General features: G+C 40.9%; 1 protein-coding gene across 7 annotated transcripts in view; it reads left to right on the top strand.

The window, feature by feature from the left end:
• megf11 (multiple EGF-like-domains 11) overlaps window positions 1-26999 on the top strand; it is a 69623-nt gene continuing 42624 nt past the window's right edge. For 4 of the 7 annotated variants that reach the window (XM_023277198.3, XM_023277193.3, XM_023277196.3 and 1 more), the window contains exons 1-7: window positions 1-174; window positions 16313-16444; window positions 19059-19173; window positions 20618-20719; window positions 21152-21252; window positions 25501-25593; window positions 25756-25776. In XM_023277198.3, coding sequence (XP_023132966.1) covers window positions 19067-19173; window positions 20618-20719; window positions 21152-21252; window positions 25501-25593; window positions 25756-25776 — 424 coding nt within the window. In that variant the 5' untranslated portion in view covers window positions 1-174; window positions 16313-16444; window positions 19059-19066. The remainder of the gene's footprint in view (window positions 175-16312; window positions 16445-19058; window positions 19174-20617; window positions 20720-21151; window positions 21253-25500; window positions 25594-25755; window positions 25777-26999) is intronic. The other 3 variants (XM_023277197.3, XM_023277195.3, XM_023277194.3) reach the window with 1 other exon arrangement.

The following is a 26999-nucleotide window of genomic DNA, read 5'->3' as shown; positions in this document are numbered from 1 at the left end:
AGAGGAGAGGGAGGAAGCGGCGGAGGCTCCTCTCACCTGCACACTGTCAACCACAACTCCACCAAACTACCTGCTCTGCGCCTTGTTTCCCCACTAACTAAAGACGGAAGATGCACACTGGACCAGCACAATTCTCTTCTCTCGAGGGCGATAACTTCCAGGTTTCCCCGGAGGGTGAGTTCAGATGCAATATGCATGTTTTTCTTCTTCCCACATAATCGGGCTTGATTTAATCATCAGAGGAGGTTTGTAATGATGCTGCAGCAGCCGTGTCAGCACCGGCGACAGCATCTGTGGCGGTAAACAGCCCTGCAGATGTTTGTTTAAAAGAGATAAATTGGCTTTTTTTGTTATTGTTGTTGCATTTATTTCTCTGTTAGTTTTGTGTTGTGGAAGCGGGGCCCCGCAGTAAGTTGCGCGGTTTGGAGAGCGCTGCTGCTGCCGGTTGATGTGACAAATAGTGCTTTCTATTTAATTAGGCTATTGGCGAGTCTATCCCGCGGAAATGTGCGCGGTATGCCAAAGAAAAGGGCTGTATCATCCCGGAGAGTTTTCCAACCCATCCGCTGCAGCCATGTAGCCTGTTGTTTTTCATGCCTCTCAGCCCTGCCGTTAAAAACTATTAGTTTGAGGATGGGGCGCTTTTTAAAAAGCTTGCTGTAATGCACTGAATGCTGATGATTCCCAAAAGGCTCCATACATTTAAACTGCTTCACTTTCCATACTGGCTATATGTGGTGATGATTTTCCCGTTTCTGACAAGTTTAAAGGCTGATTCATTAACCACCATTAACACCGATTTAAGTGACGCCATCTGAACTCCAGTGTCACAGCATCTGCATCATTATCAGATTAATTCCCCCAATGAGCATTTAAGATAATGTTTTGCCCTGCAAAGTCAAATGTTGGGAGTGATTCTGGCAGCTGTGATGAACATTTTAACTGTGCAGAATGGGGGGAACAAAAAAAAAAAATCACATGCAGAATGTTATGTCATTTTTGAACCACTAGATGACAACGGAGTGCAGGCTAAAGCAGCTGATTAAACTTGCATTAGTCTATTAGTCAATGAGCAGATCTGCACCATGGTTTAATAATGAAATCATTACTGCTGCTGATTTCATTTGTGGAGGGATAAACAGACCAAGAAGTCCTTTTATAAAATCAATAATTTTTTATCACATCAGTGGCAGATCCATACCACACACACATACACACACACATACACACATACACACATAAGCGGTATATGTGTAAGAGCTCTTGAAACAGCTGGATCCCTGTGTAGCTGCTGTTGTTTTGTCCCGTTGGAGCTGCATACATTGTCGGAGACGCTCCGCATGGGTTCCCTGCATTATAGCAATTTGTCATAAAGTCATTTATCATAAATGCACGTTGGCACTACAGCAATGCAGGTTTTGTTTCTGACCCTGAGACTGACACCTGGAGTGCACAGAGACATCATGTTCTCAGAAAGTAAGATCTGCTTCTGCTTTGTTGCCTTTTTCTGCTTCGTTGTCTGTTAAGTCTTGATTTTTATGGCTTTAACTGATACACATTTACAGTCGTGCACCACTTCGTGTTTTTTAAATCTTTTGTTCTTTGTCCCCCCCCCCGCCCGAGATAACTACACAAACACAACACATCCGCATCAGCAAATAAATAATTCACATCACCCAAACTCATGTTTAACTTACAAATACTGTTTGCCTTTGTATTAAGGAGGGAGACGATCAGTTTCATCGTCAAAGCTATTTTGAATCCACTCAAGCTACACATTTGGGAAACAGAAAGAGTGGACTGCTATCCCTCTTGAACTTCTTTGTGTATTATTTCCATGTAGCTGTAATTTAGGCTGTCAAACAAGTTGACAAAAAGCCCATATTCTTGTTTTATAATTGTCCTGTGAAAATTGAGTACCTCCAAAATGCCATGCTCACCCCAAGTACAGAGAAATTACCTTGTTACCTTCTGTGACAATAAATCCTTGAAAAATTCAGTGGTTTTCTAAGTGATTGTTTTTAGTTGAAGAAGCAGGAGAATTTTCTTAATCCTTCAGATCATTTGACAAATGGCCACCAAATTTAGTGATTAGAGAGGTTTTCTTGGAGAGCTTTACCTGGTCAGTGAGGCTAGAGAGTGGAAATCATCTCATAGCATTAATACGCACATTTTAAGTGTGGAAAAAGGTCTGAACAAAAATAACTAATCTCTGCATAAATGACTTTAATATTTTTATATTTAACTGCTTGTGCAGATCATTTATGTGGTCAGATCATCTTTTTTGGACCCACATACAGTGTTTCATTTAGTTTGCCAGGGTGTAGCATGCACTTGATTATTTAGATTATTTTCCCCATCAAATGAAGCTGAGGGCTTTCCATTAAAACACGTCGTCTGCAGGTTGTGTACCATCTGCTGGTCCTCCAGGGTTAGAAGGCCGCTGTGATTTCAAGCAACTTTTTTCCCACCGCTGAGAGGTCACGCCGCCTGAAAACAAATTGATACTGTGTTCGGCTTCAGTGGCTTCAGCTCTCGGTAGAACCAAGGACGACATTTGCCACAGAGACTCCGTGAATTCTGACGTTATTTAATGAGAAATGAGCAGGCACTTCTTTGTCTTGTTTTCTGAGCTCCTCCAAAGCAACGGATCCTTTGAGGGTTCATAAGTGGCTTGTGCATTTGGTGGAGTTTTTTGTTGTGTACACTTTACAGTCTACTAAACCTTTTCAACTGGAAATCCTGATGTTTGGCTCAATCGATATGTTTAATTAGCGCTGATTAATGAAAGAGTGTGGCTGTAGAGGGCTGACAGCTTTCTCACTTCACAAGGACACGTTCTATTGGCAAACAGGGAAAAATCGCTTTCCATGCTAAGAGTTTTAGATTGCATAGCCATTCAACTTCTAAATTAGAAAGAATGTATAAGTGTGTGCATACAATTTACAAATCTGTTTGATTTAGGTAGCACAATTCATTCTTTAATTTTTTTCAACAACTGCAATTAACACTTGCTCAGCTGCTGTTCAGGACCCACACAGGCTCAATAATCTCTTAATCACACATGAATTAAAGGATCTGGGAACACTTATCAGCACATATGTTTAGACATAGTTTCCCCTCAGGCCAGATGTGCGTTGGCAGTGTGAAATGTCTCCAGCAGTGCATCAGGCTTTGCAGAACTCTGTGTACTGTGGGATAATGAGTGGGTCGGGTCCAGTTCACAAGGGCGAATCAGAAAAGTCAGCTCTGCGTTACAAACTTGACATTAATTTTTAAAACTGCTCGTGTACCCTCTGAGTATCCTGTAATATTTCTGCTCAGAGTTGCTGTTAGAGTTTGTTGTTGTTGAACACTGTTCTCTGCCAGAGTCCCTCAAAAGTAGCAGCTAGAATGACCTTTATTCTGCAAATTAAGCTGTTTTTGCTTTGCGGTGACTGATAGATCTTATTATTTCAGCAAAAGTGCATTGAGCATTGAGCAAATACCCTGGAGCCATAGCAACTACATTAACAAAAGTTAATGAAATATATGGAGGCAGGACCTGGACTTTGCTTTACTTTTGAAAGCTCTGGCATTTACATTTTGCACTGTGGACAGGGAATGAAAACAATATATACTATAGCATACACCCACTTCTTATCTTGCTTGTTTGTGTGAACACATTTATGCTGCAGCGTATACTGTAGTGTTAAACTGTTTGTTACGGTAAATACTTTTTAATGATCCTGTGTCTTTTCTTGTGGGTGTGCATCATAAGGAAAAGTCATCGTCGTGCATGTTTTGCATCACAACAAAATTAAATAAGTGCAAATCGATGCTAAATTTTAAAGGCCACGAGATTTTCCTCCCGAAAACAGCAGAGCTGGCTGACATTGAAAAATAAGAAGACATCTGCAAGTTAGATTCATCTTCAATTCTATGTTAGCCGTCCCAAAGGTCTGACTATGTCTGCATCTGATTATGCTTGCATACATTTAATTAATAATTCGACAATGTGCGGCATTGATGCCGGTCAGCCAACGCTCTGCAGGGGAATAGATTGCCTGAGCTTGATATCCAGCCACAGCCTCGAAGCAAGCAGCAGAAACGATGAGCTCAGGCAGATTTCCGACAGGAGCTCCGGCGTGGAGTCGTGTTAATCCCCCCTCCCTCAGGTGCAGTCCTGGGGAGGAACCCCATGGACTACAGCTCTGCGCTGATGCTTGGCCGGGCTCTGATTAATGCACTCATCAGTTCTTTTCTTGTTTGTTTTAATGACAAGCTTGTCCCTTATGGGGATTTGGTGACTTTTTGCAAATACTGCTGATGCATCTGCTTACATCTGCCACTTTTTTCCTTCCTTGTCTTGTGAAAAGACCCCTGCCAGAAAGCCCCAGTATTCAGACATGACTAGGCTGTCAGTAACAGTGCGATGGGACCACACGACACATTTTCCACCAGAGATACAGGATACATAAGCTGAGGAAATGAGCAGTGATAACATCTCAGCATGTTGGGATGCGTTGTGCTTTGTTGATAAGGCTATTATTCATCATTATACCTGAGACAGCAAAACTCTGCTCTCCATCTCAGGAATATGATTTTTACTCGGTTTACTCACTGCTTTACATTCGCAGATGAGTTGTACTGCCTTTTATTACTAATTACGATGGAGTTTAAAAGTGATTTAATCACTTATGTGGACTGTAAAAAAACCCACAGCTATTCAGTGAGCATCTGTGGCTAATCTTTTCTTCAGACAGCTGAGGATGTTGAACAGAAGGAGAGAATTGAAATATGGCCCTGTCAGAAACATACACAAATTTAATATTTAATGCTAATTTGACGGCATCAAAAAAGGTACTGAGAGGCACTAAGAGTGTTTTAAACTGTTGAGAAAATGAGTTAAAATGGATGTGATTCATTTTCTAAAAGTCCCAAGAAATATTATGTAGAAGATGATTCATCAGTCTGATCAAAGAACGAGGCAATTTTTAATACTTGCCAAATACAAAATCCCAGCAATACCCAGTCGTGTTAAACAGAGGTTAAATATTCCCCAGCATCTTGTGTCGTGAACATTTCAGACTGTTTCCTCAGCCAAACAGATAAGATTTTAGTCAGAAATCTGAGGTTATAACATGAGAAAGATATAGTGTGTGAGGTTTGACAGGTCAAATTCATTTGGAAAAGACTGATCCTGAGAAACACGACCTGAACGTGAACTCTTTAGGCCATAAATTGTTACGTAGGTTCCACTATTGTAATATTGTATGTCTCAGCAGGCTAACTGATATGGTAATGATTATTTCTTATTATGCAGCAATTCTGCAGGATGATCAATGATGGATGATCATCCTGACAAATGCAGACAGGAGAGAGTTGTGGTCGTGCCACATTTGGCTGCCCACATGTGATTGATGATTAAAGTAGACAAATGATTCACTGTGCTCAACTGTCCATTAATAGTATGATGCCTATTAGAGTGTGATACCTTGCTTCTGGCACCTTTCACAGAGGGACCTCATCATAGTATTTTCTCTCTGCCTGTTGCTGGGGATGCATGTGCTGAGTGTGTGTTTCTGGGTTGACTCAAAAACAAACGCTCTGCTCCATTTCTACACTTCATCAGTACCTCGCGTATAACACATTGCTGTCACACCCCAGCCACATGCTGCGCTATGTCTGTTTAACAAATGTTGTAAATGCATCTCCTCTCAAGTTGTCTGATCAGTTCCTGCGAGAAAACTCTGGACCGTTTCCAATGTGTGGTGATGGATCTTTGTGCTATCAGTGAGGCGCTTTGAGCCCTATAACATAAAGCCCCTGCGCTTATTCAGCACCCGGGTACCTTGCTTGTGATCAATGGCCAGCAGTCAGGACACTGAATGGAGTACAGATTGAACCACATCTGGGATTTGGATGCTGAATAACAGCCCACTCAACAGGGGTGACTCATGAATAATACAGCAGCCAGCCAAGTGTCCCATCTCCTTTGCACTCAGACCTGTCCAGAGAGCCGAGGGCCAGGGCACAAACACTCGGCACCTCCGGTACCAGCGTCCGGCTGTCCGGCTGTCCTGCTGTCCTGCTGGCCACAGCCGCATGATAGTGGGCAGAACAAAAGAGATGCAGCAAAATTTACAGCAAGGGGCATTTTTATATACAGCACAAAGCGGTGCACATTGAGATGACAGAAAACTGCATTTAAACAACCTTGTGTTGTTTTTGTATTTTCCTGGCTGCTGAGAGAAAGCAGGGCAGAACTATTTCACAGATATCATTAATTTGAAAGTACATCTAACAGGATGTATATATCGTTATTATAGTGTTTGAGTGCATGACATTTTTTATTTGTACTGCATTGTGATATTCATAAAATTGTGATATATGACACAATTATATTGTTGTATTTTACACTGCAGGGTTAGTGTTAACAATGTGACCCTCTAATGAAGCCGATGATTTATATAGAAAACATTTTAGTGCATTGTTTCTAGTTGTTATTATTGCATGAGCAAATTAATGATGACTTCCACTGGCTCCATGTATGGATGGATCTATGTTTGGATTTTCATTTTCGGTTACGTTATGGTTTAATTGAAGTCTGTCATGTCAGTGATGAAAGCAGGCATCTTCTTTGTGTATTCATAAGGCAGGCTGAACACAGCCACATGCGCTCTTATCTTTTGTTCATTTTTTTTTAATGCATTCAGTCTAAGTAAGCGTATTTTGCTCAAGTGGATTCAAGGACATTTAAAAGGTCACGGTGGTAAAAAATTGGGCACACATCTTTAATGCAAATCCAGTTGATGGAACTCTCATTTCACCAAATTGAGATCACCTGGTTGCATCGTACATGCTGCAGGAGCATATTTTCAGATTTAATAACCATGATGGTAAGTCATTCCTCTTTTTAGTGACTGGTGATCTGGAAGGTTAATGTGCTCCACTAGCAGAGGGAGTGCACCGCTGATCTAGAGAGCGATGTAGGAGGTGCAGCTTTTAGTCGAACATAAAGACTTGATGTTTTATTCTAATAGGTTTATTTTTAGAAAAGAAATTCCCCCTGCATGTACACAGATTCTCCTTGAGAGAAATCCCACAGTCTCCTTAGTTTCTGTGAAGTTTGACCTGCACTTGACTGGTTGTTAAAATACCAGACTATATTGCGTCAAGGGCGGTGTATAAGCCAAGGTAATATATTTAGGTTCTGTACTTATGTGCTGCTTTGAGGTACTTGTAGTTTACTTGAGTATTCCTGCTACTTTATTCTTCCTATTCATCACAGTGAAATATTCTACTTTTTACTACATTTATTTGACAGCTGCAATTGCTAGTTACTTCACAAATTAAGATTTTACGGTAAAAAAAATTGCGGTTTTACACTTTATGACAGGCCACCCCATCATAATCAGTGTCAACTAGGGAATTCTGACTATATTTCAGATGTCATTAGCAGTCCCACTAAAATAATTTCTCCTCTTAGACTTCTCACCTTTTTTTTTGCAATATCCTCTTCAGTAATCCAATACTCAAAAAGAATCAAAGAAAACCCCAAAATATCTTTTTTATTTAATTTTTTCCTCTCTTGTCTTGTTAATCATGCCAATCACTCTGATTGATCTTGTGACCTTTTGTAGATGGCATGACCCTTATGTTAGGAAACTCTCCTAAATTACCCGAATGTCTGTAAAATATTTATAGCTACAGCTGACCAGCTACACTAGTGAATGCTGCTTGAAACATGATTAAAAATGTAATTAAATGTATCAGTGATATATATCAGGCATTTTACTGCAGAACCCCTTTAAATTGATTTACTTTTACATCGATGCTTTGACTACATTTTGCTGATAATGCCTCCGTACTTTAACTTAAGAAGTATTTTGAATGCAGGACTTTTTCTTGTAATAAAGTAAACTTACAATAGCAGTAATTTCATGTAAAGTGTTTGCTTCTTCTACTGCATAGCGTACACATCTTTTGAGATCTCAGAGGATCGTCTGCACAGAAAATAAAGTGCATCCTCTCGCCGTGGCTTCTCTCTTCCTTGCTCCCCATGTCTGCTTCACACACCGCTTACCCTACGACATTTGGGACGAGTTTCTCACTGCTTGGCTTCTCACATCTTGGACACTGACACAAAATAAATGAAGACACAAAGAAGACACAAGGTTCAGAGTTGGAAGGGGTTGGTGGCTGAGGTGTGAAACTATTGGGGTGTAAAATTGCCCTGGCAGCCGTGCTGTTGTTTCAGCATTTCATGGCGAGCTGCTCAGCTAGACTCTACTTGCCTGTTCAGTGCCTCCTACCATCTAGTACCACTTTTCATTTGTTTTTCTGTCCACGCTGTACCTCTGCTGAGCTTGGCCTTTGCTCCGCAGAACTTGTAGAAATAAAACACAGTAATAACTATCTTGGCTGCTAAGTGTACACGATCGCGTTGTTGTGCTTCCTTGATCAGAGAGCTGTTGAGTAATAGAGTGGTCCACTTTCGTTCTCCACTAAAAGTGATCCTGGTGGGAGAGAGCAGAAGGTTCAACAGGCTAATATTCTCACATTAATTTGTCCAAAGATGTCCAACTGTTCTCCAGAAGCTCTCATTACTTGTGATCAGTCACAGGGCGGCTAATTGTCTTGTGTGGGGAAGGAGAGCCTTACTGGTGCTTCCTCCTCGAGGCAGCAGGAGGCCACGGTCAGGCCGTGGAGACAACACAGACGTAGTGCAGAGTAGGCTGCAACGCATTTGGCTGTCAGTGTGATGCCTGGGGTTTGTTATTAAAAGCATGGGGTGAAATACAGTGACTGTTCCAAGCAGCAGGCAGAGCTACGTGACATCAGTGGCATTGTTATTTTGGTTCATTAAGTGGTGTTGTTTCACTAATTGGTTTTCTTACGGAAAATGTCTGCCTAAAGCTGGTAATTGGTGACATGTTTATGACTGCAGATTGTGTTCCTGTTATGTTAAGAACCCAAATATAATTAATTACAAAAAAAAAAGATTAGATCATTTCTGACAGTAAAAAGAGCAACAAAAAATGAGGGCAAAGTTGCTCAATGCTCTGTTCTCTTATCTATATTTGATGATCATGTTTACTCACATTAGTTTCACATTTTCTGCTCTTTCTTTGAACCGCTTCTGAACAGATGGCTGGACCAACTCTGCTGCTCTACTCCCCTGTGTGTCTGATTCTACATTCATAAAGCTAATGTTAGACTAGATTAGTTTCTCTGATGCCCATGAAGCAACATCTCATTATTGCCTGTGGTTGAGAGTGGGCAGACTGGGAGTACACAGGACAGTGTTCGTCTGCTCCGACAGGCTCCAGAAAGTCTTTGTGCCCAGAGTGAAAGAAATAAAAGTATGAGGAGAGCCTCCCTCCAGTGGGCTGTGTCTGGTGTTGGCCTGCCCTGCGGTAAGGCAAGGTTATTCAGATGAAAGATGGTGTTGAGATTAGTGAGCCCTGCCCGAGCGTGTGGACGTCCAGCATGCCGCACTGCGTGATTTATGAGAGTCGTGATATCAGCGGTCGCCACATGAATAAACCATGTGGGCAGAATTAAGCTCCTGTTAAACGACGCACAGCATTTTCCCAGGTGCCTCAACGACCAAGTAGGAATCACAGTCATGAAAGTTGCGTTGTTGCTGTAGCGGTCACATGAGACTGATTTCTGATGGCCCAGTGCAGCGGCTGAACAACTTTTAAATCTTCTCTGAGGATTTTCTTAACCGCTGATAGGTCCCCTGACTTTATCAACACTTTCACTGGATAAAGGTCATCTATACTTTGTAGAGTCACTTGAAACATTGATTGTTATTAGGGATGCTGTAATATACTGATATTGACAATAACCAAATTAATAATAAATTGACATCATATTAATAATATTTCATTGAGTGCTCCGGCTTCCTGAAACAGTCCAAAGACACTCTTAGGTAAATTGGTGATTCTAAACTGGCTGAAAATGTGAATGTGCTTGGTTGTCTCTCTCTTCATGTCAGCCCTGTGATGGACTGGAGACCTGTCCAGGCTGTACCCTGCCGTTCACCCTCTGTCAGCTGTGATAGGCTCTAGCTCCAGGCTGACAGGATAAAGTGGTGTGTAGATAATGGATGGTTGGATATTAATAATACACATATGATAGTATCATAAATAATCCATATGAGTACCTATCTGGCTGATACTCCAACACACAGTTATAATACAGTTACATTTATTCTTACAGACACTCTCCCCATCTCTCTAGATATGAATTTATAGTGTAATTCCTTTGTCAACAAAGAGACAAAACACACAATAAACAAAGTGTTCAAAAATGAATTCAACTGATAGCTTTATTTTTTTCCGACTTTCATAAAGTATTGCAATCATATTGTTTTATTGTCATATTTTTGTTGTGAGCTATTTTAACAGTCTGATAATGTGATGGCTGAATTGTAATATTCACAACAAAATACAAATATGCAAAGTTTGAAGGCACAACACAAGACAATGTAACTCTACTAAATGATCTCTATCTCAAATTTTATTCAATATCCACCATATAATGGAAACCCTGCAGCCTGCAACTAATTAGTTTTCATTAGTGATTAATTATCTGATTATTTTCTCAATCAGTGAATCATTTGCTCAGTAAAATAGGGAAATTATGGAACTGAAACAACCGTTTGTCTTTTTCTTCTGTGGTGCCTGATTGAGTTTTGTCAGCACTGAGACAGTAATATCACACTGACTACAGACTGAAAAGAAAAAGCCTGCATTGCAAACTGATGCCATTTTTTGCAAGATGTGGACATAGTAATCTATCAAGGAATGAAAGATTTTACTTTGTTGTGTTACGGGAAATGTAAGAATGTAAATGTTTGACATTTGACCCATAGCAGTTTGGGTTTTCTGTCTCTTTTCCAACTTTTGTTTGACGCTCCACAGTATATTTGCTGCAGTAGGTATTTGAAATCCTTTTAATTGGTTAATTTATTAATTATTAATTCAACTAACATGCATTTAATATTTTAGATAGATTTTTAAAATAATCTGTTTCTGGGCAAGATTTTTAAACAAAAATAAGTCAAAGAAACAGATCATTTGACTTATTTGAAGATGTACAGTAAATTAGGTTGATTTAAATAAAACTTTGTTGTGATTTTGTGAGTGTAGAACCAATCATTCTTATAACTCTGCTACATGCCTACAGTACACTATTCTTATGAGAATATTTCAGCAGAGGCACAGTCTACAGTGAAGTATGTGGTCGCTGAGTTTTAGAACTCTCTCTTAGGAAACTGCAACCTGCATACATATGAATGTTGTGCGTGCTAATAATATAAATATAACACACACACACTGTCTTCTGTCTGTCTTGTCCATCTTCATTCTCTTCTTAGAAAATCTTATGCAAAAGTCCACAGCTAAAGCTGCCAGAAATTCTCTTCCTGCTCTATAAAATGTATGTCCTCACAAATGAGTTAAAATACTAATGTCCATAACCATAACGAAGCAGTGTTATGGCTGAAGTGTCCGGTCTGAGATTGAGAGATTGTGAATTTAATCCTTAGCTGTATCATGTCAACCTGGCATTCCTAACCACTGAAGTGTAATAAAAAGAAAAGTGCCCAGGAGAGAAATCAGGTGTAAGACATTGCTGCCTTGGCTCCACTTCATGCTGTCAGCATTACTGAAATTCCCATAAATGCAGCGACAAACACCCTCTGGGGCTTTATAACTTCAGTACGCTTGCCATGGCAGTGCATGTATTTGGTCTCTTTATAGTGATGTGAATACGGAGAGGAATAAAATGAGGAATCCAGAGAAAGTAAGAGAAGACAGTTGAGTAAAGTGAAAATATCATAATGTAAAAAAAACAACATATACATTCAAATGTATACTCAATATAGCTAAATATATTTAAAGTAAAAAAGCAAGTTATTGGTCCTATTCTGAGGGAAACAATCAGTTCATTTTATGTTACCTCATTCTTAGCATTGAGGTATGTATTAAGGTAAGTAATATTTTTAATCTTGCCGCTGGTTGAGATGGAGCTAATCTCACAAGAAACTGTAAAATTTGCACCAATCATTAAAACCGCCTGCCTAGTATTGTACAGGCCAGACTTGTTGAAGCATGAACTCCACACACGTCTGAAGATGTCCTGAAGCACTAGATCCTTGTCTTGTAAAGTGAGAGGTGGGGTCTCCATGGATCAGACTTGTTCTGGTGAATTTGGAGGCCAAGTCAACATCTTGAACCACTTTTGCATTGTGGCTGGGTGCATTTTCCCACTGTAGTCAAGCAATACCATTACCATGATGGGGTGTATGAGGCACCTGGTCATTCATGTGATGTAAAAGCAATGTGACTCATCAGATCAGCTCACCTCCTTCCATTGCTCCATGGCCCAGTTCTGATACTCACATGTGCATTTTAGAGACTTTCAGCAGTGGGCAGGTGTCAGCACAGACACTCTGACCCATCTGAAGCTGTACAGCCCCATGTACAACCAGCTGCAATGCTCTGTGTGTCCTGACACTTTAGTCAGTGTCAGTGTTTTATAGCAGTTTGTGCTACAGTAGCTCTTCTGTGGGGTCAGACCACACGGACCAGCCTCAACTCCTCAGACGCATCAGTGATTCTTGGGTGCCCATGACCCTATCGCTGGTTCACTGATTGTACTTCTTTGGGTCATTTTTGGTGAATACTAACCACTGTATACTGGAAGCACCCTACAAGACCTGGAAATACTCTGATTCACTTGTTTAGTCATCAAAATCTCCCCTTGTCAAAGTCAGTCACATTCCTGCACTTGACGTTTCCCCTGCTTCAGAACTGACTGTTCAGTTGCTGCCTAATATGCCCCACCCATGATACTGTAATTAGATAGTCAACGCTATTCACTTTACCTGTCGCTGGTTTTAATGTTGGGGCTCATCCGTGTGTATTTTTCACATGGGATGTTTTTTAAAATCTTATTCAGTAGATAAGCAATATCTGGCATGATCAGTACAGTTTCCTCTTAAAGATAGACAGATAGATAGATAGATAGATAGATAGATAGATAGATAGATAGATAGATAGATAGATAGATAGATAGATAGATAGATAGATAGATAGATAGATAGATAGATAGATAGATACTTTATTAATCGCAAGGGAAATAAATATTCAGCAACTTACATACAACATAAATAACAAAAAGACAGGACAGGCAGGTGAGTAACATTGACATTAAAGGTTAGTATACACTGTACAATAAAATTAAAAGCACTTCTAATTTCAAAATCTATAGAACACTAAATGTAATTAAAATTCAATAAAAAATATTCACACATTTCAAGGCACAGTGATTAAAGTGACTTTGACAGATAGTAGGAAAACAGTTGTATCAAACTACATAAGGTGCATAGTGGAGTGTAAGTATTAAGTTAAAAATTAATACTGAAATAGAATATAAGTAACCTTAAATTGCATTTTGTACAGTAGCCTACTTATAAGCATAAAACATTATAGTGGAGGTTTAACTTTCTTTCTTTCTTTTTTTTTACCAGTAAGCACCAACAATTCAGGATTTAGTTTTAGTGCTGTTGCTGTGCTTGTCAGAGAAGCAGCATGTCCCCTGGCATACCGTTGTACTCTCTTTCTGGCCTCCAACACATCAGACACTCAGGTATGTGGCTGAAACCTGGGGAACCAGTGTCTATGATGCGCCACACCATGGCCCCTCTAATGAGGCCTGACTCTTAATGACTCATAGCCCGCAGCAAGAGACAGCGATGGCCAGCAGTGGGGCTTATCTCATTGGCACTCTGTGCTGTGAGGCTACACCTGTAACCTTTAGATCACTCCAAATTAGGTTGCTGCGGGAATCCTTCAGTAGTGATTACAAAACAGATTGAGTGGCTGGAAGAATTCTCATACAAATTGTATATGAGCCCTCCACTTGAATTTAGAGGTGGGATAATAGGCTGATTGTGCAAAGACAAGTCACACCCTGACGCCCACAACTGATCAGGCATTCTCTTGTGCTGCTTCAGACAAGATTGCAATACCAAGTGATGTTTCCGTTGACTGGTTTCGATTATGTAGATGTAAATTAACGGCAGCAAGATGAAACCAAGCATTGTGATAAATAGAGCACAGAGATGAGCCTGAAAAGCAGCCGGGGTCCTTAGATGGGAGGTGAGCTAACTCGTGCTAGTCAGTCATGCCTGCTGAGCATCATTCATGGAAGAGTGCAAGAGCTGGTCAGCCAGGGGACAGGGTGGTTAATTGCATTGCACTTTAATAAGTCACACGCTGAAGACACATGACTTTAATCATGCAGATGTCTCCGCTGATAGGCAGCCCAGAGGACAAAGGTGGCTCTGTTTCATCAGTGTCAACGTTCCTGCAGGTAGGTGTTTGATGGTAGCTGTGGGTGTTCATGTCAAGATTCAGAAGTTCTTATAATCACATACACTACATCCTACATGCACCTTCGCTCTGTACTCTGCCTCCTGTACTTTGCACTCGTGTCTCCATCAATGGCCTAAACGATGTTGCTATTTCAGCTGTTTGTCAGCGGGATCGGATGCAGCGGCTCAGCGACTTGGAGGGTTTCTTAGGTTCAGTAATCAAAGTGGCGACGAAACAGGAGAGAAATTCATTTAGGGTGAATAAGGTCTCCAGAGAACATTTTGTTTGGTGTAAAGTGAGCACGTTTGAAGTGAAAACAAAAAGGGACTGTTTTCAGGGATTTCAGTAGATGCAGGGAGGAGGCATACAGGAGCCCCGAGTGATAAGCGTCATTGATCCAGCTTGTCTGTCTTATGCAGTTCTCTTTGTTCAGACATGCTGTATACAGAATCAGCGATGAACAGAAGTTCCTTAGACTGAGTGTAACATTGTGTGTCTTAAAAAAAAAACATTCAAATGTTAAAACCCACACTGAAGGAAATGGCAAGGATGCGTTCAGGCATGACAAAATATCAGCGAGTTTCTTTTGTCCTTGACATTCACATTTTTAAAGTCACTAAGCTGCCACTGACACATGCTGTGCTGCACACAGATATCTCACTGGAGGTAGATTGTGACCAGATCTAACAGCAAAGGATTTGGCATTAAACCTTTACAGAGGGTTTGATTTCAAATCCTAATTTGCAGCTGCAGTTTGTTGCTGGAAAAACACTTTCCTCCCTGTCAGCACCACAGTTTCCTGATGTTTTACAAGTGCGCTCAGTGAATGCACCATCAGGGGATGAATGAGGACTTTGAATGGACCTAAATTATGCTGATTGTGTTGTTCATTCCATATAGTTAACGTAAAAATGGATAAGAAATTAGATTTGAATTGAAAGCATAATCTCATAAATTAATTTGGAACTTAGATTTCATCAATTGCACATTTAGGTAAAGAACTTAATTTTACTGTGGTTCATTTTGAGCAGGTCTGGATGCATGCGTGCAAAAAAAAAAGGAAAAATCTATTTGCTGAAGCCCCGTTCCAGTAATCCAGTGTTAATACTATTCAGCTGTTATTATAATAACAGTGGGAGTGCATTGTAGTGGAGCCAGCTGTATGATGATACCTCTGCAAATTTACCTTCAGTTCTGATTACCCAACAGAGATCTCTAAATGACCTTATTTGTAAGTACAATAGACGTGATGAGTCTACCTACAGCAGTTTTCCAGCGCTCTGTCTCATTGTCCAGTTGGGCTTTAGAAACAGATCATATGCAAAAGAAATTATGTTGAATTATTTATGTAGCCAAGAACAAAACCAGACATGTTATTTTGTTGACCATGTGTTCACAGCTTTATTCAGAATTCTCAGCAAACGAAGGACACAAGAATCTTCAAACTGCCCCCTGACCTTCTGGAGGAATCATTAAGAACAGTGTAGTGAGAGCGATGATAAACACGTCAATGTTCTCTTGCCTGCATTATCATTGCAATAACCCTTGTGTAGGCTTCGTTAATGAGCACAGATAACATGATCTTGTCACACTGTGGACAAGCCACTCATAGTGTTTGAAGTGTGAACAGAGTTCATTGTGTTTGCCCCTCTTGAGTTAATGTAGGCTTTTATTCCTGTGGGTAACCTAGTGTGTCTGATGATACCAGGTAGGTGGGAAACTAGAAACTAGAATGAGAACTGTGTGGTCGGATGTGGAGGCTGCACAGAGTAAACTGGCCGTTCAAGAGCAGCTTTTGTGAACTATACGCCTGTTGAGATTCTTGATCCCATCAGAAATTTATGAGCTTGTGTGCGTGCATCCATGTGAGCGCGAGCAGGGAACCATGTGTCTTCTGTGTGTCATCATAAGCTCATTATTTTTCTTCTCTCCCACAGATCTGTGACCTGTCATCACCTCTCCCAGCGAGTGTGCGTATCTGAGCGCAGCGGCACTTCTGTCACTTCGTGCTTCGAGAGCCCCCTCAGCAGCCACGAAAAACACCCAGGGACCACAGGCTGTAAGATTAGGTGAGCTTAAGGCCACGTGCCTCTGGCTATTAGATCTGTCACTGTCTCTTCCTTCAAGGGCTCCGTGGCACTTAATTTGCTTGCAGCCATCACTCCAACAACCACTAAAAGCCATTGATTCATTTAATCTGGCCACATATTGGGGATAATCCTAATTTTATCACCTCTCGGCCTCACGCTGCACCCTTGTGAATGAGAGCTGAGATGAAAAATGTGACAAGTTAAGAAGTATTCCACTTGTCCAGAGTCATTCAGAAGAATGTATGAGGGAGGTGGTCAAATTACAGAAACAATAAAAGCTTTCTAGTCCATCAAGCAGTGTCCCTGTAGTATTTAACAGGACTGTTTCAGAGAAGGGCCTGAATATGAAAGCAACTACCGCCGGTAACAGGTGTGTACCTTGATTAATCATCCTGTTAAGGAAATGAACATGACTTTAACCTCTGCCTGTACAGATGAACTGCTACTTAGAGGAAGTGGAGGTCTGATTGATTTTCTTTCACTTGTGAGTGAACTACATGCGGCTATCAATGCAGAAGATTAGCTGAACATGTGAACGCCTGTGTTATTGGATACAGTCACTCAGAAATATTGAACAAATCCTTATAACACACCGAGGCACATGCAGAGCACACTCGACCTAATGCATTCATGCAAACACACTGTCACGTAAGTGTGTTATCACCACAAACTGAGACATATGAAGACACAGACTCAGATTCAGGAGTCAGATGTCTGCATATTTATACTAAGAATATGATGTCAGTTGTGTGTGCTATATATAAGAAATTTATTGTCAGACATACATGCATTATCCATTCACACTTCTGTAATGATTTGCTACTGTAAGGTGTGCATGTGAGGAGAATCCATCAATGTCGTTTCTGTTGATCATATATGCTCTTGCATACACGTCTGATGAAATAACCTGCTGGGCTGAACAAATCAGCACTTCTGTCACTGTCACAGGGAGGTTTCATCTTTGTAGGTATTCACCAACCAGAGCACATGTGCCTCTTTGAAGGTCTTACCCAAGATGAAAAAACACAGCAGCCAATTTTAAATATGTATCAACATTTTTTTTTTTGATCTATCACTATTTCTTAAAGGAGAGGTCTGACATTTTGCAAGACATGCTTATTTGCTTGCCTGGTATGCTTGCCATTTTTAATATATAATTCTATAACCAGCAATGGGTTAGCTTGACTCAACACAAAGACTGGAGGGTTCACGTGGCACTTCAAACTGTGTGTTCAGACAAATTTTTATGTGTGCAGTCTGTGTATTCACACTGAAAATCAAATGTACCGACTTTGCAGACATTAGTAAGCTAGCAAGAGCCACTTAATGCTTTCTGGCTGTATGTGCACAGACAGATGCAGACTTTTAAAGCAGAAAGTGAACACTCGCGTAGTTCCATTCATACTACAACAGGTCCACTTTAGTCTGCTACCCTGATGGTCACATTGCCCCTCATATTGAAAACAGAAAAACACTCAAGACGCCCGTGAATGTTTTTGAAAGGCTGACTGCACTTTTGGATATTTTAGCTGGTTACAGATTGGGCTGTAGCGCTGCATCAGTGTGATTATTCCTAAGGTGTGACTAGCACATTGGACAGACATAGCACAGGACTTCCTACTTTCTTTGGGCTCTATCGATGGGAATCAAGGCCTCTCTGAAGTACGGCAGCGACCACTTTAATTACAACAGTTTCAGTGATTAATTGTAAAGGTTGACGTGGATGATGGAGAACCTGCTTTTACAGTTTCTCCTCTTAACAAACATTTGCCACAAGCACCACTTGCTTTCCTGATTCATGTGTAGTTCATGTGATAACAAATTTTTGGCTGCATGCAAATGTCCACTGAGGAATTAGCGCAGACTATCACTGAACATTTACGTGTACTCTTTCAGACGTGGAAAGCATTAATTTCTTTGAACTGTGTGGACATATCTGGAGGAATCAAATACAGAGAGAATGTCTGACAAGCAGGTTTGAACTTACAATCTTCTTGTCATGAGGAGACAGTGGAAAACAACTGTGCCAATGTGACAGTGCCAAGAAAATTATTCTTTCTATTGTTGGTGAAAGTTTGTCACTAGTGGCCAACACTGGCAAACTTTTTTTGGCACGTTAATGTCTTTGCTGCAAATCAACCGCAAATTGGCTGTAAGTCTCTCGCCAGCATTTTGCTTTCAAGTAAGTAAGTAATAGTGAAGTTTATTAATTACCTATCAAACTATTTAAAATAGTTCTGTGCTGCACGTTTTCTACAAGTAGTACAAAGAAGATATAAAAACTCAATTAAGCATTTTTTTGGCATTTGGTCAGAGACATGCTAGATATTCCCCCTTGTTTGTAGTCTTTATGCTAAGCTAAGCAAACTACTGCCAACTGTAGCTTTATATTTAATGTACAAACATGAGAGTGGCGACGATTTTTTTTATCCAGCTCTAAAGTGCATTTCCCCAAATGTCAGACTATTCCTGTAAATGTTATAAAGTTACCAGAGGTGTGCTTCCAAAGACAAATACTTTCATATTTAAAAGGCCAGTCTGACAACTGATCCATCTTTCAAGCATGTGTCTTTCTCTTCTTCCCCCCTCTCAGAGTGAAGGATGAGGTCAACGGTGGTGCTGCTGGCCCTGTTTCACGTTCTGGGCTTCACCACAAGTGTGTTGAGTCTCAACCCGGATGACCCCAACGTCTGCAGCCACTGGGAGAGGTGAGCACACCCTCTTGTATTAACCACAGTGTTTAAAAATCTAGCTTTGAATGCTAATTTTCATTCATTTGAGAACACAGACTCCCAGGACCGACTTGAACTTTTTCAGTGTATCTGCTCTTAACCAAAGTTCAAGATCTACTGTCGGAGTCCATACAGCAGTATCGATCTCGCACAGCTCAAATCGCCAAGCTCTGAGAGATGGGAGGAGCTGCAGCTTCAAATGAAATGCGCAGGCAGATTGATCAATGTACTCTCATCCCAATCAATCGTGACAGCCATAGAGCCTGAATAATTACTAGCTGTGCTGGCCAGTGTCACTTTTGAGAAAAAAGCAGGAATAATTTCTATCCTCGATGCAAAGGGGAGGAAAGAAAGCTGTGAAGATATATTATCTGGATTATTGCCTGACCAAGGTGAGGGTACTTAGGAATCATGGTTCCACCTTGTTGGCATCGAAATGAATTCCCTAAGTGGGCTGCGTTCATGGCTCTGAGGCCCTCCAATATCACCAGACTTCTCTGGCTGCATATATCATAAACATAGCCTTTCTTCGCATATAAAAATTTATTGTATCATTTTTACTGGGACATTTTTTTCCACTGACAGGCACTCTGTGCTGTTGATTTTGTTTTTCTAAACATCTCAAAAGGAGCATATCTTAACAGCGTCTTTCACTGGTGGAAAATATTTTTAGATCATTTGTTTAAGTAAAATTACCAATAAAAAAAAAATATCCCATTACAGGTAAAAGTCCTGCTGTTACTCAAGTAAAAGTACAGAAGTATTATAAACAAAATGCATAAAGTATCAAGATCAAAGCATCTGATCTGCAGAAAATGGCTCCTGGAAAAGATATGTTATACCATTCTTATTCCTGCTAGATTCCTAATTTTCCTGTTGTAGTTGGTTGAGGTTGAGCTGTTTTTAGCTACTTTATCTACATTTTCATACTTTAGTACATTGATTTCCAGCAAATGAGAGGAATGGGATAAATCTGAGTTTCGGATGACAAATTAGACCGATAAGAAGCTGCCCAAATTTTAAAAATGTTTTTGATGCTCTTATAATTTTTGTGAAATACTAGTTGATTTGCATAGTTGGACTTCAAACTGTTGTTTAAGTGAAACCATATTAGACATTTAAAGGTGAAATGTCTCTTTGGTAGAGGAACTCTGACAAGACCTGAAAGAATCCCCTCTAAAGACTCCCTTTTTTATCACAGCGGTTAAATCCAAGTTTTGGTTTTGATATAAGATCGAAGTAAAAACTTGGAACTATAGCTGTCAGATAAATGTAGCTGAGTAAAGAGTACAGTGTTTCCTTCTGAAATGTAGTGGAACTTAAATAGTAGAAAATAGTCGAGAGGTGGAATGACCTCATAGTCGTATAAAAGTCCAGTCCTTCTGTCTGTCACTGGTGTCTTTACATGTTTGTTTTTCAGCTACGCTGTGACTGTCCAGGAATCCTACGCTCACCCATTTGACCAGATCTATTACACCAGATGCACCGACATCCTCAACTGGTTTAAATGCACACGACACAGGTAACTTGTTAGAGTCTACTGCTTTGTTCCTTTTTTAAAAAAAAAAAATGGTTCAACCTCAACTGTCCCCCAAAATTAAGAGCCAAGTCTATAAAGGCCCCAGTAAATATCCTTGTTAATGTGACTGATGGAGAGGTAGTCAGAGCCAGGACGCCTCTGACTGTCATCATCTTGTTTTGAAGATGTTAAGTTTTAATCACTCCATTACAGTACACATCAGACGGGATAAGTACAGAGTCGCCTCCCAGATACTGACTTTCATGTAGGAGACACAATTCCACTTTCTTTTCAATTTATTTTTCTCGTTGTACTTTATAAAATTGGCAATAACAACAACATATCAACTCACTTTACCCTCTGCATGTTTTCCTGCCCTTCAGAAAGGGTCACTCTTTACATCACGTAGCTGTCTCTGTGTGTGTGTTTTTCCAGGATCAGCTATAAGACGGCTTACCGGCGGGGAGTGAGGACCATGTATAGGCGCCGCTCGCAGTGTTGCCCTGGTTACTTTGAGAGCGGAGACTTGTGTGTTCGTGAGTATCCTTTTTTTTAAACTGCTTTGTCGGCACTGATGACATTTCCTAGGTTATATCTACTGGACATTTAGAGAAAAGGGAGTAAATATTAGGATTGATCTTTACTGTGGGTGGTTTCCAGATAAAGCGACAACTCCCCACCGGGCCACCACTGCTGCCACCGCTCCCCCTCCACTCCAGTCTGATCCTCTATATCATGAACGTCCAGTAACACTGCGCCACTACCTTCTCTGTTAGCATGCCGCCATCCATGTGAATTTATTCAATTTAATATGATTGAGCATGATTTAACAAGATAGCACACTATTTTACGCCGTAGCCTGCTCCCTGCCTCGCTCTCCCAGCCCCAGTCGGTTTAATTGAAGTTGTATAACAATGAGAAAAATTAACGAGCCAAGAGGGTGCTGGTTACAGACTGAAGAGGTAAAGCCCCGCGCCATAAAATCGCACCAGAATTCAATAACTTAAAAAGAGCAGAAGCCTTGAAAATTGGACTGTAGCAATATGCTAATAACAATCCCTCACTGTCATTTTTTATAGCTTCATTAATGGTCATTGATTTCTATTTTTACTCGCACACATCAAACCGAATATTTTTGCATTTTGGTCAAATAAAGACAGAACATATAGCTTCTGAGAGTTATGTTTCTGATACCCTTGCCTTACCTAATGTTTTATTCCCTTTAAATAAGACCAGAATTGCACTTTAATACTTTCCTACATCTTTTGCAACATGAAGGAGTTTCTGATACAATGACTGCAGCCGTGTGAGTTTGCTCTTTGACCACAGCCGGGCTTGTCCTTGTCTAGGCTTTACTAGCCTCAGGGCAACAGATCCAGAGGAAGCCAGCCGGTGCAGAGTAAGAGCCCGTGTGATTATATGGGGGTCTTGCGGAGTGAGGTTCAGACTGATCAATAATGTATTCGTTAACCATTTAACTGGCGATGGAGGCGTTTGCTCAATAATAGTCTCTTCAGAGTGTTAAGCAGGTGAATGTGCAAACTGTGGAGGTCCCTCTCCACATTGTATAATTTAGTTTGGTTTTCATATTAAATAAAGCAGAAAGAGAAAACAGTTGCCCCCCCGCCACCTACCCCCCTTTGACCTGGCTGCCTTCAGGTGAAGCGGGGAGGCAGAGTTGATGAGGGCCGAGAGGGCAGTGTTTGCTTTCTGCTGCCTTTGCAAACTGTTCCCTTTTAATCCTAGCACTCTCACTACCAGGATTAAGAGATTTGTACTCCCCGAGCTGTTTTGCATGCAGTGACAAAAGGGGGCATTATGGAGTAAATCGACCCAAAATTAACTCAAGTCGTCCATTCCAGGACATTTTGTTGTTTACTGAATCTAAAATATCCCCCCCTTGTGTATTGTTAGTTTAGTGTAGTTTTCCCCATGAAGTCTGTTTCATTAAAAGTCAGAAATGCTTCAAGAGTGTTCGCCTTTTAATCCTGCTTGCTCTCTCTCCTCTTTTTCTTTTTTTTTTGTCATATGGCACACTCACATTAGCTCCAATGAGAGGCGGCTAAATGAATCTGGGGATGCAGAGACCTGAAATGAACCGCAGTTATCGCACAAACACACAAAGCGAGAGAACGCTTCCGACACTAAATCAGCAACATTATCTTTAAGGATGTTTTTTACTTTGTGTGTTGTTTTGTTTCATTCCATCTTTCGCTCGTAATTGTTTTATTTTCTTGAGACGCGCCACGATAAGTTGAACTTTGATCTGCTTCTCTTTAATTAGTGCTCCAAGTTTCCAACTAGAGGTCTTTATTATTTCTGTGACCTTTGATCTGTCGTAAGTCATTACCTTACGTAGAGGATGTGAGGAACTCATTTCCCTCCTAATAAGCATGATTATTACAGTTGTGCATGAGGAGGTGAGAGGAACTCGCTAATGACAACAGTTCGTAATGTCTTCAGAGGCTGACAGGCTCTGCAGGGTTATGAGTTCGTCTTTTCACAGAGCATTTAGACCAGATGACTCCTGCATGACTCTTGCCTGTCCGGCTCCGCGGTGTAATTTTAAAATGACTTTGACTGCAGAATTACTTGGGATTTGATAAGTTTCACATTTGCGTTTTGATGATCGGAAAGATTAAGAGATTTTTCTCCACATCCACATCCTGTGCCTTTGATTTCTTTTTCATTTTGGCTTTGTTGCAGTTTTTTTTTAATGCTTCAAAGACACAATTTTAAAATAAATCATCTCTGTGCCAGATAGCGACATGTAGAAGAGGCTTTGCGGGAAGTTGCTTGATATATTTGGTATCTCTTAGATTGATTTAACCAGCAGCTACATTACAATCTTTCACCTATTTTTCCATTTAAAAACAAACAAAATTGTGCTGGTGGGTCTTTCTTTCCTTGACTGCAGCACAGCTCTCCAAAAACAGGGAGCGATTCGGGAGACATCCATTTTGTGGGACATTTTAAAAGATTGTAGTTTGACTGGGCAAAAATATTAAATTTATTAACACTGCATGACAATCACCAATTAGCTCCATTGTTCCCCGTTCTGATAACACCTCTGCATAATGAGTTAGATTAGCCTTTTATCTAGATGAAAGACTCAATTTTCCAACAGATTCCTTAGACATGAGTTAGGCAGAGTGATTCATGAATTTCAATTAAAATGAAAGACCTACCTCCTACTTTATTATGCCATCCCTTCAGTACACCAGTTCAGATCTCAGGAGAAGGGTGCGCTTTATCCTTTCTCCCATATTCAAAACTTCATTTCCATATTTCTTTTTTTCTAAAGGATGTGACACATTTGCATTTCCCTGTTCTTGCTGATCAGAATTTGCTGATTGAAACTAAACGAAATCAACTCATCATGGTGACATTGAATTCGTCTTCTCGTCTCTTTGAATACTCTGCATACTGTGGACTCATTGATTACAGGTAGTCGATCTCACTACCTTCGTCAGCACAAATGTGGAAGCTCTTCCCCCTTTTCTTTTCGCTGGCTTACTGTAATTAGACAGTTTTCTGCCAGAGTACTGATGCTCAGAAATCTGCCCCAGATTATCTTTCAATCTCTGGTTTACCTTTTTTGCCGTGGGAGCATTTCTGCGATTAGCACCGGCTTGTGGGTGTTTGGGATTCACTCCTCTTTCTCCTCTCCTGCTGCATCTCTCCCGCTGGTGGTGGATCCTAATCGAAGCCTGATTGAGTGATAATCTATAGTAGCTCTGTTCAGGCCTGCAGCCAGCTCTTGCTGACCTCTCTTGCCTGCAGGATGTGTGCCATAGCATTATACCCAGAGCTGCAGCATCACCACAGGGCTCATATTTTTAGAAAAAAAAAATCTCATAAATGCTTTGCTCCTGCCCCTTTTTGACCAAAACAAAAAGTAAAGAACAAAAGAACTCAGGTGAAGTGTTGGATGAGGTGTGATCAGTTAAAAGGGACGGACTGTCTGCTCTGCTGCCCTTGGATTGTGTATCATCCCTCCACAGGCCATGTTAGTAGACTGCTGATTCCCATCAGGCGGGGTTTCTCTCTCGTCGTATTGGTCTGACTGTCTCTTTCCTCAGATAAGAGCCTGCCTGTCTTAACCCTGCTGGCCAGATGACCTTGGCTGCCATATATTTATTCATGCTAAGTGCCTATTTTTGTGATGCTTTTTCTTCTCGGTTTGAAACAGTGGCATTAAAAAAAAAAGTCCATGTAGGTCACTTTATTACCCGGCTCAAAAAAACTTCCCACTCTTGTGAACGCGCTCCCAGGAATACTAATGCCGACCCAATCAATTGGGTGCTGTGTTGCTCAATATGAATGATCAAGAAAACTGCACACTTAGTAAACACTGCAGTGCCTGGCCTGCTACATTAAAGCATCACTATATGACAAAGCGCTGGCTGATCAAATTAGAGAGGATTTACAACTTGTTCCTCCATGGCTCAGCCTGCTGATAACAACTCATTGTGGAAAGTAAAGCTGTGTGATAAACCAAGATGTTGACCAAGGACTCTGTCTCCTAAGAAATCATTCAACCCAGTGTCAAGTTGCTGAGATGGATGTTGAATATGAGAGCCGTAGCTAAGATTTAGTCCCTTGATGGTATTACGGAGATATCGAGTGTTCAGTTTTATGGGCCATTTTCTTTCAGCTGTTATCTTGGTGGTTTTCATTATGCTGTTTATTGGTGGTTTAATGATCTTTTCCACTGTGTGTGTGTGTATGTGTGTTAACTCAATTATAAACGGCACTGATGAGGGAATGTCTCTGTGTCTCAGCTCTGTGTACAGAGGAGTGTTTCCACGGTCGCTGCGTGTCTCCTGATACATGCCAGTGTGAGCCTGGATGGGGAGGACTGGACTGCTCCAGTGGTGAGTGCACTTTACTTGTAAAACCTACAATTAGTCACTTAGACTCATTTATTCCTAAATGGCTTTCACAGCCAGTTAGTCCATAAGACTTTGCTGTGAATCTGTTTTGCCTCAATGTCCGTCTATCTCAAAGCTGCTCAGCTTTGTATCCTCTCTTCTTAGCAAACACAGCCAATGGAACAGGTAAGTCACAATGAATTCATTCTCATTTGCTGGAAGTGTAAGTGATCTGCCTGATGAATATAGCGGATGGATGGTTGGTTGCATCCCCCCACCTTTCCCCCCCCCTGTGTCTACCAAACTCTCTGTTATGGTCTTAATCATGATTAGACTGATGCCTATGACTTGTTCAGCTAAATGATGAATCTGTGCCAAGCTGAGACACACCATTGTACTGGCCGTTCTGTTTACTGGGATTACCTTGGCTCCCAGAACTGGATGGGAGGGAGGAGTTAGGCATATCCATCCTGCAATCAGCAAAATGCTGGAGCGTCACTGAGGCCAGAGAGGAGGAAAGAATCTATTTGCTCCTTTGTGAAATTTATGTCTGCAGAGAAATGTGCATCCAGGAGACTCTTGTTCTCAGGTCAGGACAGAGATAGCAATACCCGTGACCCAGTCCCCGTTTTCTGCGTCAACATTTCTGACCTCGAATTTTTAACTTCAGCTGTTTCACCCCCAGGAGCATTTTACCGGTATTGCCAGTTGCGTATTTAGGAATGAGTAATGGCAGATAAAATCATATCAGTAGTGTTATTGTATAGATCTATGAGTTTTCATTAGCAAGAGAGCCATTCCCTGATTAGCAACTGTGTGTAAATCAGCTGCTCTCGCTGCAGCTCTGGCTTATTGGAGGGGGATTCATGGGCATAAATGACAAGCCTGAGCTGTTTGCCGCTGCTCACTCCTACAGACTGGTGAGTGTCCAACAGGGAGGATGTGAGGTTCAGGGCCCTCGGGGACTCTTGTCCCACTCGTGGTTGGTTAGGAGTGCAGCCGTGTGTGCTTTTCAGCCTGCAGGTGCTTGGCTAATCCACCTTGTTAAAACAGACGATGATTGAGACAGAGGCATTATTCATAACTTTAGATTTCCATACTAGGCAAGATTCCAGGCTTTTTCATTTACGAGCTTTCATCTGTAGAAATGAGGAATGCGTGCCAATTTTTAAATTAAATCTGCCCTCTTTTTTCCTTCGTGTAAATGGTTCAGCATGTTTTTTTTGTCTTTCACTGTAAATTTTACTTCCACCCAGCAGATAGATGATGCGGTTTAGGAGAAGTCTTTATGTTAAGTGGACGCAACTATCATATTATGGCTCTTGTGGGCTGAAAAGCACACATTAGCGCTGAATCATTTCCAACACAATCGATGCCATGGTTTATTTGCCGCTCATTTCACCGCTATT

Source organism: Amphiprion ocellaris, chromosome 3, assembly GCF_022539595.1.
Source record: "Amphiprion ocellaris isolate individual 3 ecotype Okinawa chromosome 3, ASM2253959v1, whole genome shotgun sequence".
In the NCBI taxonomy this organism is placed as follows: domain Eukaryota; kingdom Metazoa; phylum Chordata; class Actinopteri; family Pomacentridae; genus Amphiprion; species Amphiprion ocellaris.
The sequence above is the reverse complement of the archived record's forward strand: the minus strand, read 5'-3'. Positions and strand labels throughout refer to the sequence as shown.